This window comes from Oreochromis aureus, linkage group 6 (assembly GCF_013358895.1).
Source record: "Oreochromis aureus strain Israel breed Guangdong linkage group 6, ZZ_aureus, whole genome shotgun sequence".
In the NCBI taxonomy this organism is placed as follows: Eukaryota; Metazoa; Chordata; class Actinopteri; order Cichliformes; family Cichlidae; genus Oreochromis; species Oreochromis aureus.
In genome coordinates this window covers 37,953,745-37,970,696 of record NC_052947.1, presented here as the reverse complement: position 1 = coordinate 37,970,696, position 16,952 = coordinate 37,953,745, and the positions used below count along the sequence as shown (strand labels likewise).

General features: G+C 44.3%; 1 protein-coding gene across 1 annotated transcript in view; it reads right to left on the bottom strand.

The window, feature by feature from the left end:
• Nucleotides 1–406: 406 nt before the first annotated feature.
• Nucleotides 407–16,952, bottom strand: part of maml3 (mastermind-like transcriptional coactivator 3) — a 132,383-nt gene continuing 115,837 nt past the window's right edge. The window contains exons 4-6 of the mRNA XM_031754200.2: nucleotides 9,676–9,930; nucleotides 6,677–6,755; nucleotides 407–5,314 (exon numbers count right to left, since the gene is read on the bottom strand). Of these exons, the coding sequence (XP_031610060.1) occupies nucleotides 4,242–5,314; nucleotides 6,677–6,755; nucleotides 9,676–9,930 (1,407 nt within the window). The 3' untranslated portion in view covers nucleotides 407–4,241. The remainder of the gene's footprint in view (nucleotides 5,315–6,676; nucleotides 6,756–9,675; nucleotides 9,931–16,952) is intronic.

Below are 16,952 nucleotides of genomic sequence, written 5' to 3'. Positions count from 1 at the left end.
AAAGTTTAGTTGAGCCTTTATGTTTAGTTAATTTAGCCTAATGGATCAGTCTGGCTGTGATTAGAGCAATACTGAGTGAATTCCAAGTAAATGGTTATAAACACTCACCAGCCACCTGTTCTACTGCTCGTTAACGGTAATATTAACACGGTCAAGACGAAACGCTGACGTTCAGAAACCTCGTGGTTGTGCTGCAGACGCCATCTTGTCAACATGGACAAAAACCTCGGAGGAAGTTTTCCAGCACCTTGTTAAATCAATGCAATTAAGAACTAAGGTGAAAAAGTGGGTCCAACCCAGTACAAACCAGGTGTACCTAACAGTGTCCAGTGAGTGCACGTTTCATGTGTTGACAGCTGCTGTGTAAATGATGTAAATGAACCCAGTGTAAACAGAAGCTTTCATGTAATATGATCAGCGAGAATAGTCTCTCTTTATTTTATCTTTTTGAAAAAACAAACAAAAAAAGTCTCTTGTAATTATCTTTTGTTAACATTTTCAGAATTCTGTACAGGATAAAAAGAAATAAGCACTGCTTAAGAACCGAGTCAACTCTCAAACTAGAAAAAACAACTGAAAAAAATTCCAAAAAAGAGAGGAGGTTTACAATACAAATTAGTAGTAAGACATTGTCTGAAGTGCAATGGCATAGCTCAGATGGGTTAAAAGTGAAACCAAAAAACTTCAAAATAAAAATACTTCTCTATTTTCCAACAAACAGTAAATTCTTTACAGAGTAGAGACTGTATTATCTGATGTATTTAAACCTGTAAAAACATATTTACAAATAGCCATTATCTTTTATATACTTTTTTTTTCTCATAATCACATATATGTCAGCACCAGTAAAAAAAATAAAATAAAACAAAGAACATCAATAACAACAGTTTTCGTTAAAATGTTGTCTACAGACTTGGTCCCGGTACATAATGATATTTGGAGGAAGCTTCCTTTCTCTTCCTGAAGGGATTTCAAACCAGGTCACGCTGCCTGACTTTGGCTGTGACCTTAACACTGACCCACACATGTTTCTATACCTTCCTGCCTCTGCGTTGGACTCGTAAACCTCAGGTGTTTTCCCACAAACTGCCTCTAACATGTGATTTATGAGCCTGCCTGGACTGGCATCAAACTTTTGGAAGCATGAGCATCGGAGCCCCCGCAGGTTTGGGCGCTCCGCTGCTTTTCCTACACGAGGCAGGCTCAACGACTGAGAGGGTTTTAAATTTGTGACCGTGCTCCCCCTGGTAAAACTCGGGAATGCTATAAAACCCCTACATATCCGCCCATCCTTGACATTCAGTCTCCACACAGTGAGATGGAGGACTTCCCGAAGGTGACAGAAACCAAAAAAAAGTACAGAAATTCATTCGCGGGTGCTGCCAAACGCAGCGGCGCTTACAGGACGACGGGCGTGGTGGTTAAAGTTCGTATTTAAAGGGTTGGATTATACAACACCAACAACCATGAGAACAGATGATGACAAGGAGTTAGTTTACAGAGAAGAAGGCTTTTTTGGTTTTGTTGATTACAGCATCGTCCTCCAAACTTTCACTCTGATGAGCTAAATACAAAGTAATGCAGACACGCTTTCATTCATCTTTTAAAGCGTTAGCGATGTAAGATGTTACCAACAAGTACAGTAATAAAACCTTTTTGACACATATTCATTATGCAAACATCAGGGCAGAGGAAGTTGACGGGGAAGGGAGACACTAACTTCAGTGGAAGCACTGATCATCTCGATACTAACTGTTGTCACACTTTAAAGGGACTGATCACCCCAGCCTTCATTTTATGTTTTTCCTTCAGCCTCCAGTTTTCTTTATTCATCTCTATGAAACAGCACTTTTTGCAAACATTTTTATTCTAGGAATCATGAAACGGTTACCTCAAACATCACATAAACCGTGGGTAAAATAAATAATAATAAAAATAATAATAATTAAAGTTGCAGTTCCTCTAGTGGCCACTTGAGGCTGCCTTCAAATATGATTCAGTCCCCATAGACTCCCATGTTAAAATGCCCAGCTTTACAGCAGAATTAAACATGTTTACAGTCTGATGCAAAACAACTGGGGTTACTGAACTGCACCTCTCACCATTCGGTGTCTTTTGGAGCAACCCATGCTTCAGTTTTGATGAGTAAAATGCTCATGTGTTAAATCTGTTAGTTGTCACTAACTAGCCGGTACCTGTGGCTGTGCAGTGCACCTGTACAGTTTAATGATGCGGTTTCCTAACCAAGCATGCAAGTGTGAGCTCATAGCTTAGCAGTCCACTGTCTCATACAAATAGGGTCATATTTGGGTCCGAAAACCCTTCAGAGTAGTGGCCACAAGCCAACATTAGGACTTCAAAACCAACAGATTTTCTTTCTTTATACTGAATTACAGCTGATAGAAGTTCCAACTCAACTCCATCACTACTATGTGTACAAGTAGTGATGGGCTGACGCATGTTTGCCTCTTACTTCTGCACACTGATGTTGTTGGTGGCTGTAGTTTGGTAAAGCACATGGTTTGTGGATGTTTTCTGTGTAACCAGATCATGATTTCTGCAATGCAATTTATTTCCATTACACTTAAATGAAGGTTGAAATCTCTGCAGCTGACCGGAGGAAGGACAAATAAAACTACACACCTGATGAAAAGTATGAGAATTTTATCTTTGGGGTGAGCTGTCCCTTAAAGGCTATCTGAAGCTTCTCTCTCTCCTTAAAACAAACTCAAGGCTTAGCAGTGGTTCATTTTCCTTGTAAAGCGCCAGAAGGGCCCGACTTGTATTTCTTCACAGTAGTGTTACAGTATAGCACAGTTATAGTTTGAAACGAGGGCGTTTTACAGCTGAGAGAAGCCACGATGTAAAGCAGGGCTACGGTGACTGACGACAAGCTGAGCCACAGTGGAAAAGGAAAGCTGTGCTGCGACTGGAGGACAAACAGATTCTCAAAAGATGATGAACTAAGAAACAAAACTCAGCAAAAAATAATTTAAACTTTCTTTTCCGTGTGTAATTGACAAACTACCAGCATCACTGTAAGAGAAAAACACAGCGACTAACAAAACACTGCGGGCGGGCTTATCAATGAGCTTTTTTTCTCGTCTCTTTAAGACGAAGAAGTCACTTGTGGTGCTTGAATACATTCAGTGCCCAGCGATCGTTTCTGTCTGCCTGATGCATGCGATGTGGTTTGTGTCACGCAGACAGAAGGTTTAATGTGTAGCCTAATATTAGTTCTGTTTGCTGCCTCTCACACATCTGCACATCCTCCCGGGCTGACGCTTGTTTGTCTGTTTGTTGTTGTCTACGTGTGCTTGCTTTAGCTGCCTATTCTCTCCTCCTTTTCGCTGCTTTTTACTGCCTTCGTCTTTGTCTACATGTGCAACCACAGCGACACAACACAGGAAATGAACCACAACCCCCCTTTAAAAAAATAAAATAAAAATGCCACTCAGGTCGGTTGCCTAGCAAAAGCACTAGAGGGCAGAGCGAGCTTGCGTGGCACAATAGAGGAGCATCATTTGTTCTGTTGTGATGTGCAGAGTTTAAACAGAGAAAGGAGCGTTGAGAGCGAGGAACGAGTCTCTGGAGAGAGGGTGGGAAAGACGGGAGGAGAGAGGAATGGAGGATGAGAGGGAAATCAAGTGAAAGGAACAGAGTGAAGGAGCGTGAGGGAATCAGATTTGTGAGTGTGTGTGTTTGTGTGTCTGTATGAGGGGGGGCTCAAATCTAAGAGGAGAAATGGGAGCGTTGAGAGTGCTTTCTACTCCCTTCAGCTCCTCACGTAGTTGAGAGATCTGAAGCACTGATCAGGGTGGCACAAACACACAAACACAAATAAATTGCTGTCTTGAGAACAAGTCTTGCTTCCCCTTCATCAGTCTACAGTTTTCAGTCAGCCCTGCTGAAGCTCGGGCTCAAAGCGCCTCGCTTTCAAACACTGAAGAAAAATTCATTCCATAGAGAAAAAAGGGAAAATTAGGAAACACACCTCTTAATCTCTATATTGGTTTTTCATTAATATGCACAAGACAAAATGATAGCTCTCTCCATCACACACACATACATACGCACAAAACGTAACACAGGAACTCATTTATAACCTTGCTCATGTTTTACAAAACAAAAACATGCCAGTCCACGTCATGTCGTCTTTTTGTTTTACTTTCTCAGGTTTTAAAATTTGTCCAACTTTAAACGTTTTTAGTTCATCCAGTAAAAACTTTCCCCGCTGGCTATTAGCTCGAGAAAAACTCCTCCATCCAACCGTCACTTGAGTCCAGCTCTGCCCCCGAGCCGTCGCCCAATCCAAAGGCTCCTCCGCCTGAGGGCCCGCCCCCGTATCCATAGGATGACATGTCCTGATTGGCTGTCCTCTGGTAGCCCTGCGGCTGACCTCCAACCCCGACTGCCCCTGGTCCGTAAGATCCACCTCCTCCACCTCCACTTGCCCCTAATCCTGGCCCCCCAGGTCCTGGCACGAAACCCCCCATCCCAGTTATTCCCTGGCCCATCACCCCCTGGTTCATTCCCTGGTTCATAACCATAGGGCGGGGTTGGTTGGTCCTTGGTTGACCACCCATGTGAGGGCCCATCATTGGGCCAGCCATACCCGCAGCTGGGTTGCCCAACCTAGGGTCCATCCCCTGGCTCATCCCTTGTCCCGGGCCCTGAAAGTGTTGCTTAGCCATGCGTGGGGGTTGACCCGGCTGCATCCCATAACCCTGGGCAGAGCTGAACCCCACCATATCTCCTCCCCCTCCTCCTGTAGTCCTTCCAACTCCACCCCCCATGGCCTGCAGACTCTGTCCTTGCTGCTGCGGCCAGCCGCCCGCTGCCATTCCCCCACCGCCTCCTCCCAGCATGCTCTGCAGTCTCTGTGTTTGAGCTTTGGCATTAGGAGGTCCTTTAAGAGGTTGTTGGGGCATGGAGTTCATTAGCATCCCTTGCCCTCCATAACCTCCAGCTCCACCACCTCCGGGTCCTCCCGGCATACCTCCGACTCCAGGACCCGCACCTGCCTGCCGGGGTGGCCCCCCGGTGGGGTTGTGCTGTGGAGGAAGACCCATGGGGGCTTGGACGCTTTGGCTCTGGTGCTGCTGCTGGTGGATCATTTGGCTCATGGAGGGGTTGAGCCCATACAGGGAACCCTGGTTGGATCCCTGGTTACTGTAGGGTATTCCCATGTCAGTTTGGGGTCCCACAGAACCACCCTGGGCCTGAACAGAACTCATCTGGACCATCTGCTGCTGAGTTTGCGGCTGCTGCAGGAGGCGGGTAGCCCGAATGTTCTGGAGAGCCTGAGGGGTACCTAGGAGTGGAAAATAAGAGGAGTTAGCAAACAGATTCAGGAAATAGTTGTAGGGGAAAATCTGAGAGCCTACACAGTAGAGCCACTTAAATGAACCAAAGGCCATAAGACGGCTCTAATAAGTCATCGCTGAGGCAAAGATTTATGTTGGACGACAACCCCTTTACTCTGGAAACGAATGCTTCCCATCCAATTTGGCTGAAATCCTACCCCACCAAAATAAAACTAAACACACTGAAGCACCAACATCTCACTCCTCTACTTTTTCCTATTAGATGCTCGGAAGCAGCTGAGCTGAGGAGGTCTGCTAGCGTGGAAATGGCTTTAAATCCTATAATAAACCCACTTCTGACATCATTCCACTAATCCCCCACCTCACAGCTCAGGCTGAAAATGTAACAGAGGAGCGAGAATGAAGAGGATCACTCACTCCAGTAAGTAGGAAGTGAGTAGAGGTGCAGGTAACTGTCTATATACTTCACAGATCACAAATACATCGAGTGTGAGTTTTGTAGGTGATATGAGCACAATCACAGATACACTGCAGGACAGCTGAGTTAATGTGTATATCTGTAGGCCGGAGTTTCACACTGGAGCTTCCTCTTCCTCTCCATATTATCTCTTTCATTTGCAGACACTGATGGCTATAAATGGTTTTTCAGCCTGACTCTCTTCCTGATTCTCCTCCTCTCTCTCTCTCTTCCTCTGTATTTTCTTTGTCTCTCCATCATCTCTCTGTTCAACCTCTCCTTCTGCCCACCGAACCATCTACCTTTTCCTCTACTTGCCAGCCACCCCACTCTCACTCCTCCTCCCATTCTCTCCCACTTCCCCTCCTCTCATCCATCTCTCCGACTTCACCGGAACTCTGGGGGATCCAGGACAGACAAGTTGCCGTGGTAACAGGCAGAGCAGGATTTTTTATTTTTTTATTTTGTATTTTTTTTCCCGGAGAGAGGAGAGAGAGAGAGGCTGGAGAGCATCTGAGCGCCAACTGATGTATCTGACAGAGACAGACAGAAAGGACGAGGCTTGGTTTCAGGGTGATGTTTGGTCAGTGCTGTTGTTTGCATACATATCTGTCTGTGAACGTGGCACCGAGTGAACTGCAAAATCTGTTACGTCCCTAAATGTCTTGGAGCGCCACCATGTATACCATACTTGTTGCTAACAAAACATGCGCGTGTAATTGTAGCCATCCCCCCCCCACATAGCCATCTGGGTGCTAAATCCATTTTCTAATTTTCCAATAAAGAATAATGTGTGAGAAAATCTTGTGGGGTGCTGCCATTCTTGTGCGGACGCATGCCGTGTGTGCATTGCTGCACAGGTGAAACGGACGCACGTGCTCATGTGTCTCACCTTGGTACTGATTGACTTGGGGATATGGATTCCTCTGGCCCTGGCCGATTTGTCTGGGGAGATGTTGCTGCTGCTGGAGCTGCAGACACAGACAGATGGAAGTTGTTAAGCATGTACGCTGAAAGCGTGTTACATCTGCTCATACCTATTTCATGAATTTTGTATCATTAGAGCGTGAGATACACAGAAGAACAGAATCACACTTGACAGTAAGAATAGTTTAGCAGAAGAACCTTTCTTTTGCTCCTCTATAGCCGGATTGAAGCCAATGTGGTAAAGTGCTAAAAGCTGCACTTCCTCTAATGGCCACCTGAGCTGGACCCATGCCTGCCCTTAAAGAGCCAATAACAGCCAAAACTACAGAATATAAAGATGCAGGTATTTGTCCTTAGAGTATTTCCTTCTTACTTATTAACCACATGAATTCGCATGGTGTTTTATCAGTGCTCTGGTGGGAGGAGCCAGAAGTGTGTTGATCCTCTTGTTTAGAGCCCCTAATGAAGCCAGAATTTTATGTATAGATCACGGTACACAAATGTTAGATGAAGGAGATGTTAAGTTACAGACAGATGTAGCTGAGAACAGATAGATGCTTGTTACAGTAGATGTTAGTTAAGTCCAGGTACAATAAGGGTTCCGGTACAGTGAGGCAGTGAGACTTGAGACAGTTGTTCATACTGTCAAGATCAGGCACAGATTTTCCACAATACTGATACAGTTAAAGTTTGCTGAAGTTATATAGATGCTGGGAACAGCGGAGACCTCACATACAAGGTCTCGAATAATCAGGCTCCTTATCTTAAAGAGTTCATATTACTGTATCCTTCGGTCTGAGACTGCAGGCTTACTTGTGGTTCCTCGAGCATTTAAAAGCAGAATGGGAGGCAGAACCTTCAGCTTTCAGGCCCCCACTCTGTGGAACCAGCTCCCAGTTTGGATTTGAGACAGACACCCTCTGTACTTTCAAGATTAGGCTTAAAACTTTCTTTTTTGATAAAACATATAGTTAGGTCTGGATCAGGTGACCCTGAACCCACTCTTTGTTATACTGCAATATGGGGGCATAAAATCTTTCTGATTTAATTTGAAGCTTTATTTAAACCTATGGACAGAAGCCATTTTTAGTTTCCTGTTTGCACGTTATTTTTTTGTTTAAATACTAGCATTTTAACTTGTTTTACCTAATATTTTTATTTATTTCATTTTTAATGTAATGTTAAAAATACATTTGATTATTTTCAAATTCATGTGTTTCCTGCTGTTTTGCTGTGGGACGAGACAACTGGGTGCAGTTCACAGGTGGTCAGACTTAAGCAGGTGAGTCACTGGAGCCTAGAACAGAAGGTTGGCCCACAGGAAGCAGAGATAAGAGTCAAATAATCATTGACTAATCGACTAATCAAAGAAAATTGGCAGATTAGTCGACTACCAAAATAATCTTTAGTTGCAGCACTACTCTGCATTTAATCATCAGTTAATATTTATCTCGGGTTCTCTTCCACAGCGTGTCTTTGTCCTCTCTTCCTCCCCTCATCCTAAAGAAAGTCACCAAGACTCAGGGAGGCCCCCTCTACCTGAGCCTAGGTTTATTCCTGTTAAAAGGAAGTTTTTCCTTCCCACTGTCACCGAGTGCTTGCTCAAAGGTCCTTTGAGTGTTGGGGTTTTCGCCCCATTATTGTAGGGTCTTTACCTTACAATATAAAGCCTCTTAAGGCAACTACTGTTGTGATTTGGTGCTTTGGGAAGATGTGTTGGGTAAACGGCGTTGGGGACAGCAGAAGAAGATATCAGAACAGTTGAGTTCAGACAGATGTTGGTATAACTGAGTTAAGATAGATGGTATAATTGCATTAAGACAGATGTTGTTACAGCTGAGTTGAGACAGATGTTGGTACAGCTGAGTTAAGACAGGCACTGGTACAATTGAGTTAAGATGGATGATATAATTGTATTAACACAGATGCTGGTATAATGAAGTTAAGACAGATGTTGCTAGAGTTTATATGTTGGCCACCTGATACAGTGGAGTTAAAATAGATGTTGGTACAGCCGAGTTCAGGCAGATGTTGGCACAGCTGAGTCAAGACAGGTTCTGAGTTGAGACAGATGCTGGTACAGCTGAGCTGAGACAGATGTTGGTCGAGTTAAGACAGATGCTGATACAGCTGAGTTAAGACAGATGTTGGTATAATTGAATTTAGGCAGATGTTTTTACTGTTGAGTTTAGGCAGATGTTGGGTATAACTGTACTAAAACAGATGTTTTGGTATAGAAGAAGAGAGGAAGATGTGTGCTGATGGGGTTAGATTTGCGTACAGAACCTGTGTGATGCTCTTTTGCATTAACAGCATCATAACTGATTAGTGTAATGATGTAGCCACAGTTTGTTTTGCAGGTATAAAGAGAAACCTGAAAGGTCTGGTTATTAATAAGCAGTCTGCACATTTTAAAGCAGGTCCTGAATGTATGCATGGACAGGTTGCTCGTTTTATACTCAGTTAACAACATACACTAAATCCCAGCAGGATGGCGTTCCTTTTGGGCACCTATATTTGCGTGTCTGTGCATGTTTTTGCAGATCCAATTAAAACCCTTCGTAGTGGGTGGTGACTTCAGAGTTCAGAACTCTTTTAACACTTGATTCCCTCACAGAGAGAGAAATAAAAAGAAAACACCATATTATCACAGCAGGCGGCATGTGACAAAAACACATCTACACACACACAGACACACACTGAAGAGATGAAAAGGAAGTAGTGAAGAGGGGGCTGGTTGAGGGTAATTATACATGCAACCAGACAACAGTGAGGAAGAAGAGAGGATGAGCTGCTCTTGTTTGAGCTGAAGATGCTGACAAATCTACATGGATGTATGAACAAACAAGGCAAACACACACACGCACACGCACAAATTATAATTTAATGGGTGACAGATGAGTCACAGAGGCCTTCCTTCCTGTTTAATCATCACCCCACTGAATGACATGAACATAAACTCACCTGTTCAGCCAAGAGTTGCTGCTGCTGCTGCTGTTGTCTCTGCTCTCTGAAGAGCTGCTGCTTCTGCTGCTCCATCATGTGCAACTGCGCCCTCTTCTCCTGCTCCATCACCATCATCTGCTTCATCACGTCCTGCCGGTAGACCGGAGGCGGACCTGATCCCTGGTTGGGGCCCACCCCAGAGGCAACACCGCTGGCGGGGTGAGGAGGTGGTATGGCGCCAGGTGGTCGTGCCATCCCCACCACACCTTGCTCCTAGAAAGAAGAAGGCAGTGGGTCAGCTGGGCAATCAGCTAAGAAGACATCACAGCACACTTGCACAGCTGTCATTTAAATATGATGCAAGCAGCCAGCTGGCTTAGCCTAGGATAAAGCATGGACTGTATATAAGAGATGAAAGTAGCCACTATGATGTCATCAGTTGGCTCCTCCCTAAAGCAAGCCCTTCTCTGTCACCCTTCTTGAGTTTAATAATGACAACAATTAACAAAATACAAAGAATTTAATGAGGTCACAGAGTAAAGTGGATAGTCAGAGGACTTGACCCCTGCTGGCCTTTAGAAAGAATGCAGGTTGATGATGGTTCTGCATCATAAACCTTCTCATATTCAGAAGCTATGTCAACTTTTTATATACAGTCTACAGAATAAAGACAGGAAACAGTAGGCTGTAGCTCCACCTTCTGTGTGAAAAGATAAAAAAAATCAGCCAACTAGCATCTATAAAGCTCTATAAAGCTACAGCTGCAATAATATTATTCCTAACCAGCTTGTATGTATGTAGTCTATTTGTCTGTCAGTATATCAGGATAAATTACACGAAACTCGTTGACGGGAAGGCAAAGAAAGAACTTCCACAAGGTCACCGGTGAATCACTACATGCTGTATAGCTAGGTAGCATTTAGCCACATGGTAAACAAACTCTTACAGTTTTTCTGTCAAGAATTTCTCTTTAGCAGTGCCAAGTGAGTCAAAAGAATACACGCGAAGGTGTAATTGTAAACCATACAGGTCAAAACTCTCAGTGCTAACACTCTCTTTGCAAGAAAGAAAAGTATATGTATTTCCCAAGATGTTTAAATATTCCACTGAAGCCATTTTTAATCATGTATGCTCGGTTAAAGGCGTAAAACCAAACAAAAAGGAGCCGCATTAGCTTCTCGGCATCTAACAAAACCATTTCAGACTCTAAAAATCTCCTCTCCACTGAGTCATTGTTATCGCTCTTTATCACAAGTGAAAGCCACACAATAAGATCAGATACATAAGGAAGGCATATTTGATACACTATCAGAGATGCAGGCATTTAGACTGCCGGCTTTGCATGGTCCTTTTTTGGCATAACGCTGCAGTCGAGCCTTGTGATGTATTTTAACTCACAAAGACACAGTCCAGCTGTCTGTGAATGACAGTGAAAAACAAGATAAAGACAAGACTGCCTCAAGATTCAGCATGCTGGGCCACCCTGAGTCCTCCCAACGGGGGCACCGGCTTGTCCTCACTGTGCTGCATACATTATCTCCTCATTAGCATATAAAGAGCACTTCCTCCTCCACTCAGGCGTATGCTAATCTCTAATAGGATGAAATGGCCTGCTCTGGCCAATGGGAGTGGAGTGTTTATGGATCTATTAAAGGTTAGACAGCTGAACGAGAGTGGACATTGTTTAGGCCTGCCAGCAATAGAAGGGGGGAGGACTGAGAGGAGAGGAAAGAATGATTCAGGCCAGTAAAGAGTGTTTGCTCGCATAAAAATGCACCAGCACACAGGAACAAAGAGTGTACAACAAATCACATTTAACTACAGGGCAAGAAACAGCGAGCGCGGGATTACAGCACCAAATCACAGCGCTGGCTTGAGTCAGTAACACACCAGTATACTCAATATGTTTTGAAAGAGCCAAAGCCTCATAATCCGCATTGAGGCTCGGCTCTTCTTAGAAAGGAGTTACGTGTAGATAAACCTCGTATATTAGAGCACAAAAAGCCCTGTGGAGCAAACAGAATCGGCTGCTTAGGACTGGCTCACCAGACAGCCAGACCAGACTGATCGATGTTCAGAGCTACGTGTCTCATCTCCGGATGGCATGTTTGTGCCCGGATGGCAGCGCAGCAGTTAGACAATGCATGAGAGCGGAGAAGAGACGGCAAGCTGTAGTGTTGGGAAATGACCAACGGGTGGCAGTGGTGATCTTTAAGCACAGGCGTGTGTGTGCGGGTCTCACTGGCCTCCTCTCAGCAGATGGCTCAATCATGACGGCTCTGATCTACGATCTCTCCCTCTCTCACTCTACCACTTTTCTTTCCTTCTCTCTAAACACCCCCCACCCCCCCATCAAAGTCCTTTTTTCTCCACTCTTTCTTTGGTTCCATCTCTTCTCTGAAGAGAGGGGGCCCTGAGTCATGTCCACACAACTGCAAAGGAGTGAACAAACGGAAGAAAGACGGGTTAGAGAGGAAAGAGGAGAGGAAAAAGTCTTAAAGATTTTCCTGGAGGTGGTGCAAAAGCAGCACAGTGGCATCTTCCTAAAGAAAGCACAGCTCCGACACATCTCCTACTTAAATAAAGAGACATGGAGAAGACAGACACGAAGAGTGAAATAATGGAAACACAGTAAATGAATTAGTATTAGTAATATTTCAGCGCTGTTAATACTTCGCTGGAGCGTCGCTAATATACAAAGAATTAAATCTCAGCGCGGAGCAGATGGCGCTCGGAGGAGCGGTTATGGCCGCCGCGCCTGGTCACCCTCCGCAACAACCGGGCAGACCCGAACAAACAGCATACAGTACACACGGGTACAAACGAGTCTCCCGTGCAGCATTAATATGTTCGACCAATCTTCCACTCTCTTTGTCCTCTCTTGTTAATAATGTAACAAAGAGCACGCTCTGTGTCTGTTTTCTCTGTCAGCCCCGTCGATCCAACTCTCTCTCCCCCAGACGCTTCGTTTTGGCACCTCGGACCGGCTCGAGTCAGCCCCCAAACTCTGAGCTGTTCAGCAGAAATGGGTCAGTGGATAAAGTGACTTGAAGCTTAGCTGCTAACGAATAAGAGCTCAGTCAGAGGCTGAAGTTTGTAACTGAAACAGTTCCTGTAAGTCGGACGGTTTGTGGCAGAAAAGATGAGGCAGAAAGGAGAAGAAATCAAGAGAGAGTTGAATGTATTCTGGAGCATGTGTGTGTTTGTTTGTGTGTATGTAACTGTGTGTTGGAGACTGTCAGCTTTATTGGGTTAGCAGGCATGGAGAGCCTAGGTGATTACATTACACATGAAGTGAGCGGAAATATGTGTGTGTGCATGTATGTGTGTGTGTGTGCATGTATAAGAGAGGCTGAAATATGCGTCTGCTGCATTAACTGTATTTGTGTTTATGTGAATGCATTGGTATGCAGGGACTGGCACCCAGTTTGTTCGGGTCTGATTGAGTCACTGCAGTCTGGTGCTCTATTTTAGGGTCATGACTTTCTGTGCACAAAGTGAGTACGCCATATATCAGTGGTATCTGTTCACACTGGTTTAGTCACTTTATTGTTTATTTATTTATGTACTTATAAGGGTTAATAATGCATTAATTAGTTTAGATAAATACACTTTGGGCTACTTCATTCGGTAAAGCTGTACTGGGTTGGACCCCTTTTGGCTTCAGAACTGCCTTAACTGTTTGAGGCTTAGATTCAAATGGTAAATGGCCTGTATTTATATAGCGCTTTACTAGTCCCTAAGGACCCCAAAGCACTTTCCACATCCAGTCATCCACCCATTCACAGGCAAGCTACATTGTAGCCACAGCCACCCTGGGGCGCACTGACAGAGGCGAGGCTGCCGGACACTGGCGCCACCGGGCCCTCTGACCACCACCAGTAGGCAACGGGTGAAGTGTCTTGCCCAAGGACACAATGACCGAGACTGTCCAAGCCGGGGCTCAAACTGGCAACCTTCCAATTACAAGGCGAACTCCCAACTCTTGAGCCACAATCGCCCTACATTCAACAAGTTGCCAGAAATATTCCTCAAAGATTTTGGCCTCTGTTGCTGTAGATTTGTCTTCCGTGCATCCATGATGCAAACCTCCCGTTCCACGACATCCCAAAGGTGCTCTATTGGACTGAGATCTGGTAACTGTGGAGGGCATCGAGTAAAATTTAGTTCAATTCAGTTTTATTTATATAGCGCCGATTCATAAACAACAGTCCCCTCAAGCTGTTTTTTTAATGTACTGTAAAGACCTTACAATAACAGAGAGAAAACCCAACAATCAGATGATCCCCTATTGAACAAGCACTTGGCGATAGTGTGGAGGAAAAACTCCTTTTTGAAAGGAAGAAAGCTCCGGGAGAACCAGCCTCAGGCAGGGGCGGCCATCTTTCCCAACTGGTCGTGTGTGAGATGAGGTAGACAGAACAATGAGTGTTCAAGAAAGCCGTTTGAGATGTTTTGAACTTTGTGACATGGCGTGTTTTTTTCTGCTGGAAGCAGCCATCAGAAGATGGGTCAGCAAAAACACCCAGAGAGACCTTGGGTGTTTAAATGATGTTCACTTGGTACTAAGGAGCCCAATCTTCTACTGTCCAAATCTTTTAGCCAAAGTTTCCTGTTATTGGCACCTGGTGTAGTGTTCTGCTGCCGTAGCCCATCTGCTTCAAGGTTTGATGGATACTCTCCTGCACACCTTTGTTGTAAAGAGTGAAATTACTGTTGTCTTTCTATCAGAAAGTCTGGTCATTGGCTTCTGACCTCTGATATCAACAAGTCATTTTCACCCAGAGAACTGCAGCTGATTGTTTTGTTTTTTGTTTTACCATTCTCTATAAACCCTAACGATAGCTATGCAGGAAAATCCCAGTAGATCAGCAGTCTGAAATGCTCAGACCAGTCCGTCAGGCACCAACAACCATGCATGTCACTTAAATCACCTTTTTTCCCCAACTTTAGCAGATCATCTTTTCCATGTCTAATGCACTCAGTTGCTGCCGTGTGATCTGATGATTACAGTAAAATAAAGTTGATTTTTTAAAATTTTTGTATTATTATTAGTCATTTTGCCCTTAATAAATTTTTTTTGTGAAAGTCAGCACTGTGTGTAACACATTACAGTAATCACATTACATTTTTCTATATGGCAGTAATGTAAGATATTTCTGCCCTAAATTCAATAATCACAAGACAGATACAATTATGGCTCCTCAGTCACCTACAAGACAAGTAGATACAAAACCCCTCCAAACATGCAATTTTCTTTCCTCATGCTGCAATCATCCAGCTTCAGTTTGTGTGCAGGTTGGAGGGAAATGGCGTCACAGTCAACAGTTTTTAAGGAATTTAGATACGAACAGTAGCTTAACTATAATTGCACGAAAGGGAAAGAACACAATAGCAAACTGTATCCTGTCTAGAGATCACTGCTGCTAACACAAAACCAGCTCTTTGTGAGCATCTGCATAAAAGCTGATAAAGAACTCAAAATGACTTGAACGGTGAGCGCATGCAGACCCCAGCCAAGCAGCCAGAGGCTGTAGGGTCTACCTTACAATATAAAGCGCCTTGAGGCGACTGTTGTTGTGATTTGGCGCTATATAAAAAAAACTGAACTGAATCATCTCCACCAGGTAACAAAACAGGTAATAACAAAAAAGGTAACCTCTTGGGCTTTTTATTTTATTTTTACCGACTTTGCTGTCGGCTTTGTGTGTCTGGACTGGTTAGGACTGGGATTTGTTTTTGTTTGTATTGTTAACTGGTATGATTATGTGACAACGTATTTCAGACCATATTACAGTAGCAGCAGTGAAAATTATCTTCTTGACAGAGTACTTAAGTAATGTGAAGCATTACATTTTCTAAAAGTAATCGATGTGTACTGCATTATTTTGATTAACGACCCCACATTGGTGAAAATTGGACATTGTGACATCTGAAGCTGAAGGACGGCAAGCAAAGCTTTCGATTTATCAGCTGACCAACCCTCCAACCCTGGCCTGTGGTCATGAAATGTGAGATATGTCCGCAAAAGTAAGGTTGGGAATACAAGCAGCTAAAATGGGTTTTCTCCACAGGGTGGCTGGGCTCAGCCTTAGGCCTTGATCATACTCTGTTACGGACACGGATGGCTGAAGATCCAATGGCTAAGTAGTTATTCCTGTTATATTTCTGAAGTCCACTGCCTGGGGCGCATGCCTAGTCGCTGCATTGTAATATAAATTCTCTGCAGATGAGTTTACGCAATCATTGAAACAGGCAAGCAGGTGGACATCCGCAAGGACCTTCATGTTCACTGTTCATGAAATTTACCTCACTTGGACCCGAGTGGACATGAAAAGTATAACTGAGGCTTTAGTGATAAGGTGAAAAGCTCTGAGAGCTGTAAGGGCTCAGGATAGAGTTTCCTTCCTGGGAGACAGGTGAGGTGGTTCAGGCATTTGATCAGAGTGTTGCCTGGATGCGTCCCTGTGGAGGTTTCCGGGTACGTACAACTTGAAGGGGACTGCAGGGAGGACCCAGAACCTGCGGGACAGATTACATATTTCATCTCGCCTGGAACATTTTCGGATCCCCAGGAAGAACTGCAAAGTGCTGCTGTGAAAAAGAACATGTAAAATATCCTGTTTGCCTCGCTACAACCATGACCTGACTTTGGATAAGTAGAAGATAATAGATCCATCCATTTTCTATCAGTTATCTGGGTTCAGCTCACAGGGGGGCAGCAATCTAAGCAGAGAAGCTCAGAGTTTCGTCATCCTGGCGACCTCTTCCGGGGGGATACGAAGGTGTTCCCAAGCTAACCGAGAGATATGTTCCACTCAGTGAGCCCTGGTCTGCCCCAGGGACTCCTCCCAATATGACATGAGCGAAACGCCTTGCCTAGGAGACGGTCCATCCTGGACGAAAATGGACTCCCCCTTAAACGCGCCGCAGTGCCTTGGGCCACGTCCTGTAATTCTCTAAACCCTTTATTTAGCTAAACTAAGCTAAGCTAAACAACTACTTCTACCACCCAGTACAATAAAACATATTGACAGTTGTAGCAATTCTGCATTTTCTCAGCTTCATTACTGAAGCATCTGCTGCCATATTGTTAAGCGGCAGCCATGCCTCCGAATGCAGGAAATTTGCTCATGAGCTAACAGGACTCATTTTTTACCCAGTTTTTAGGTGATTTATTTTTCATGTTCTGGTTCTCGGTCCCCCACCCATTTCTACACCATTTAGAAAATACTGGAAATACCCCTGTTGGCATGAACATCTACTCTCCAGCTGAGATGAAAATCCCATCTGCG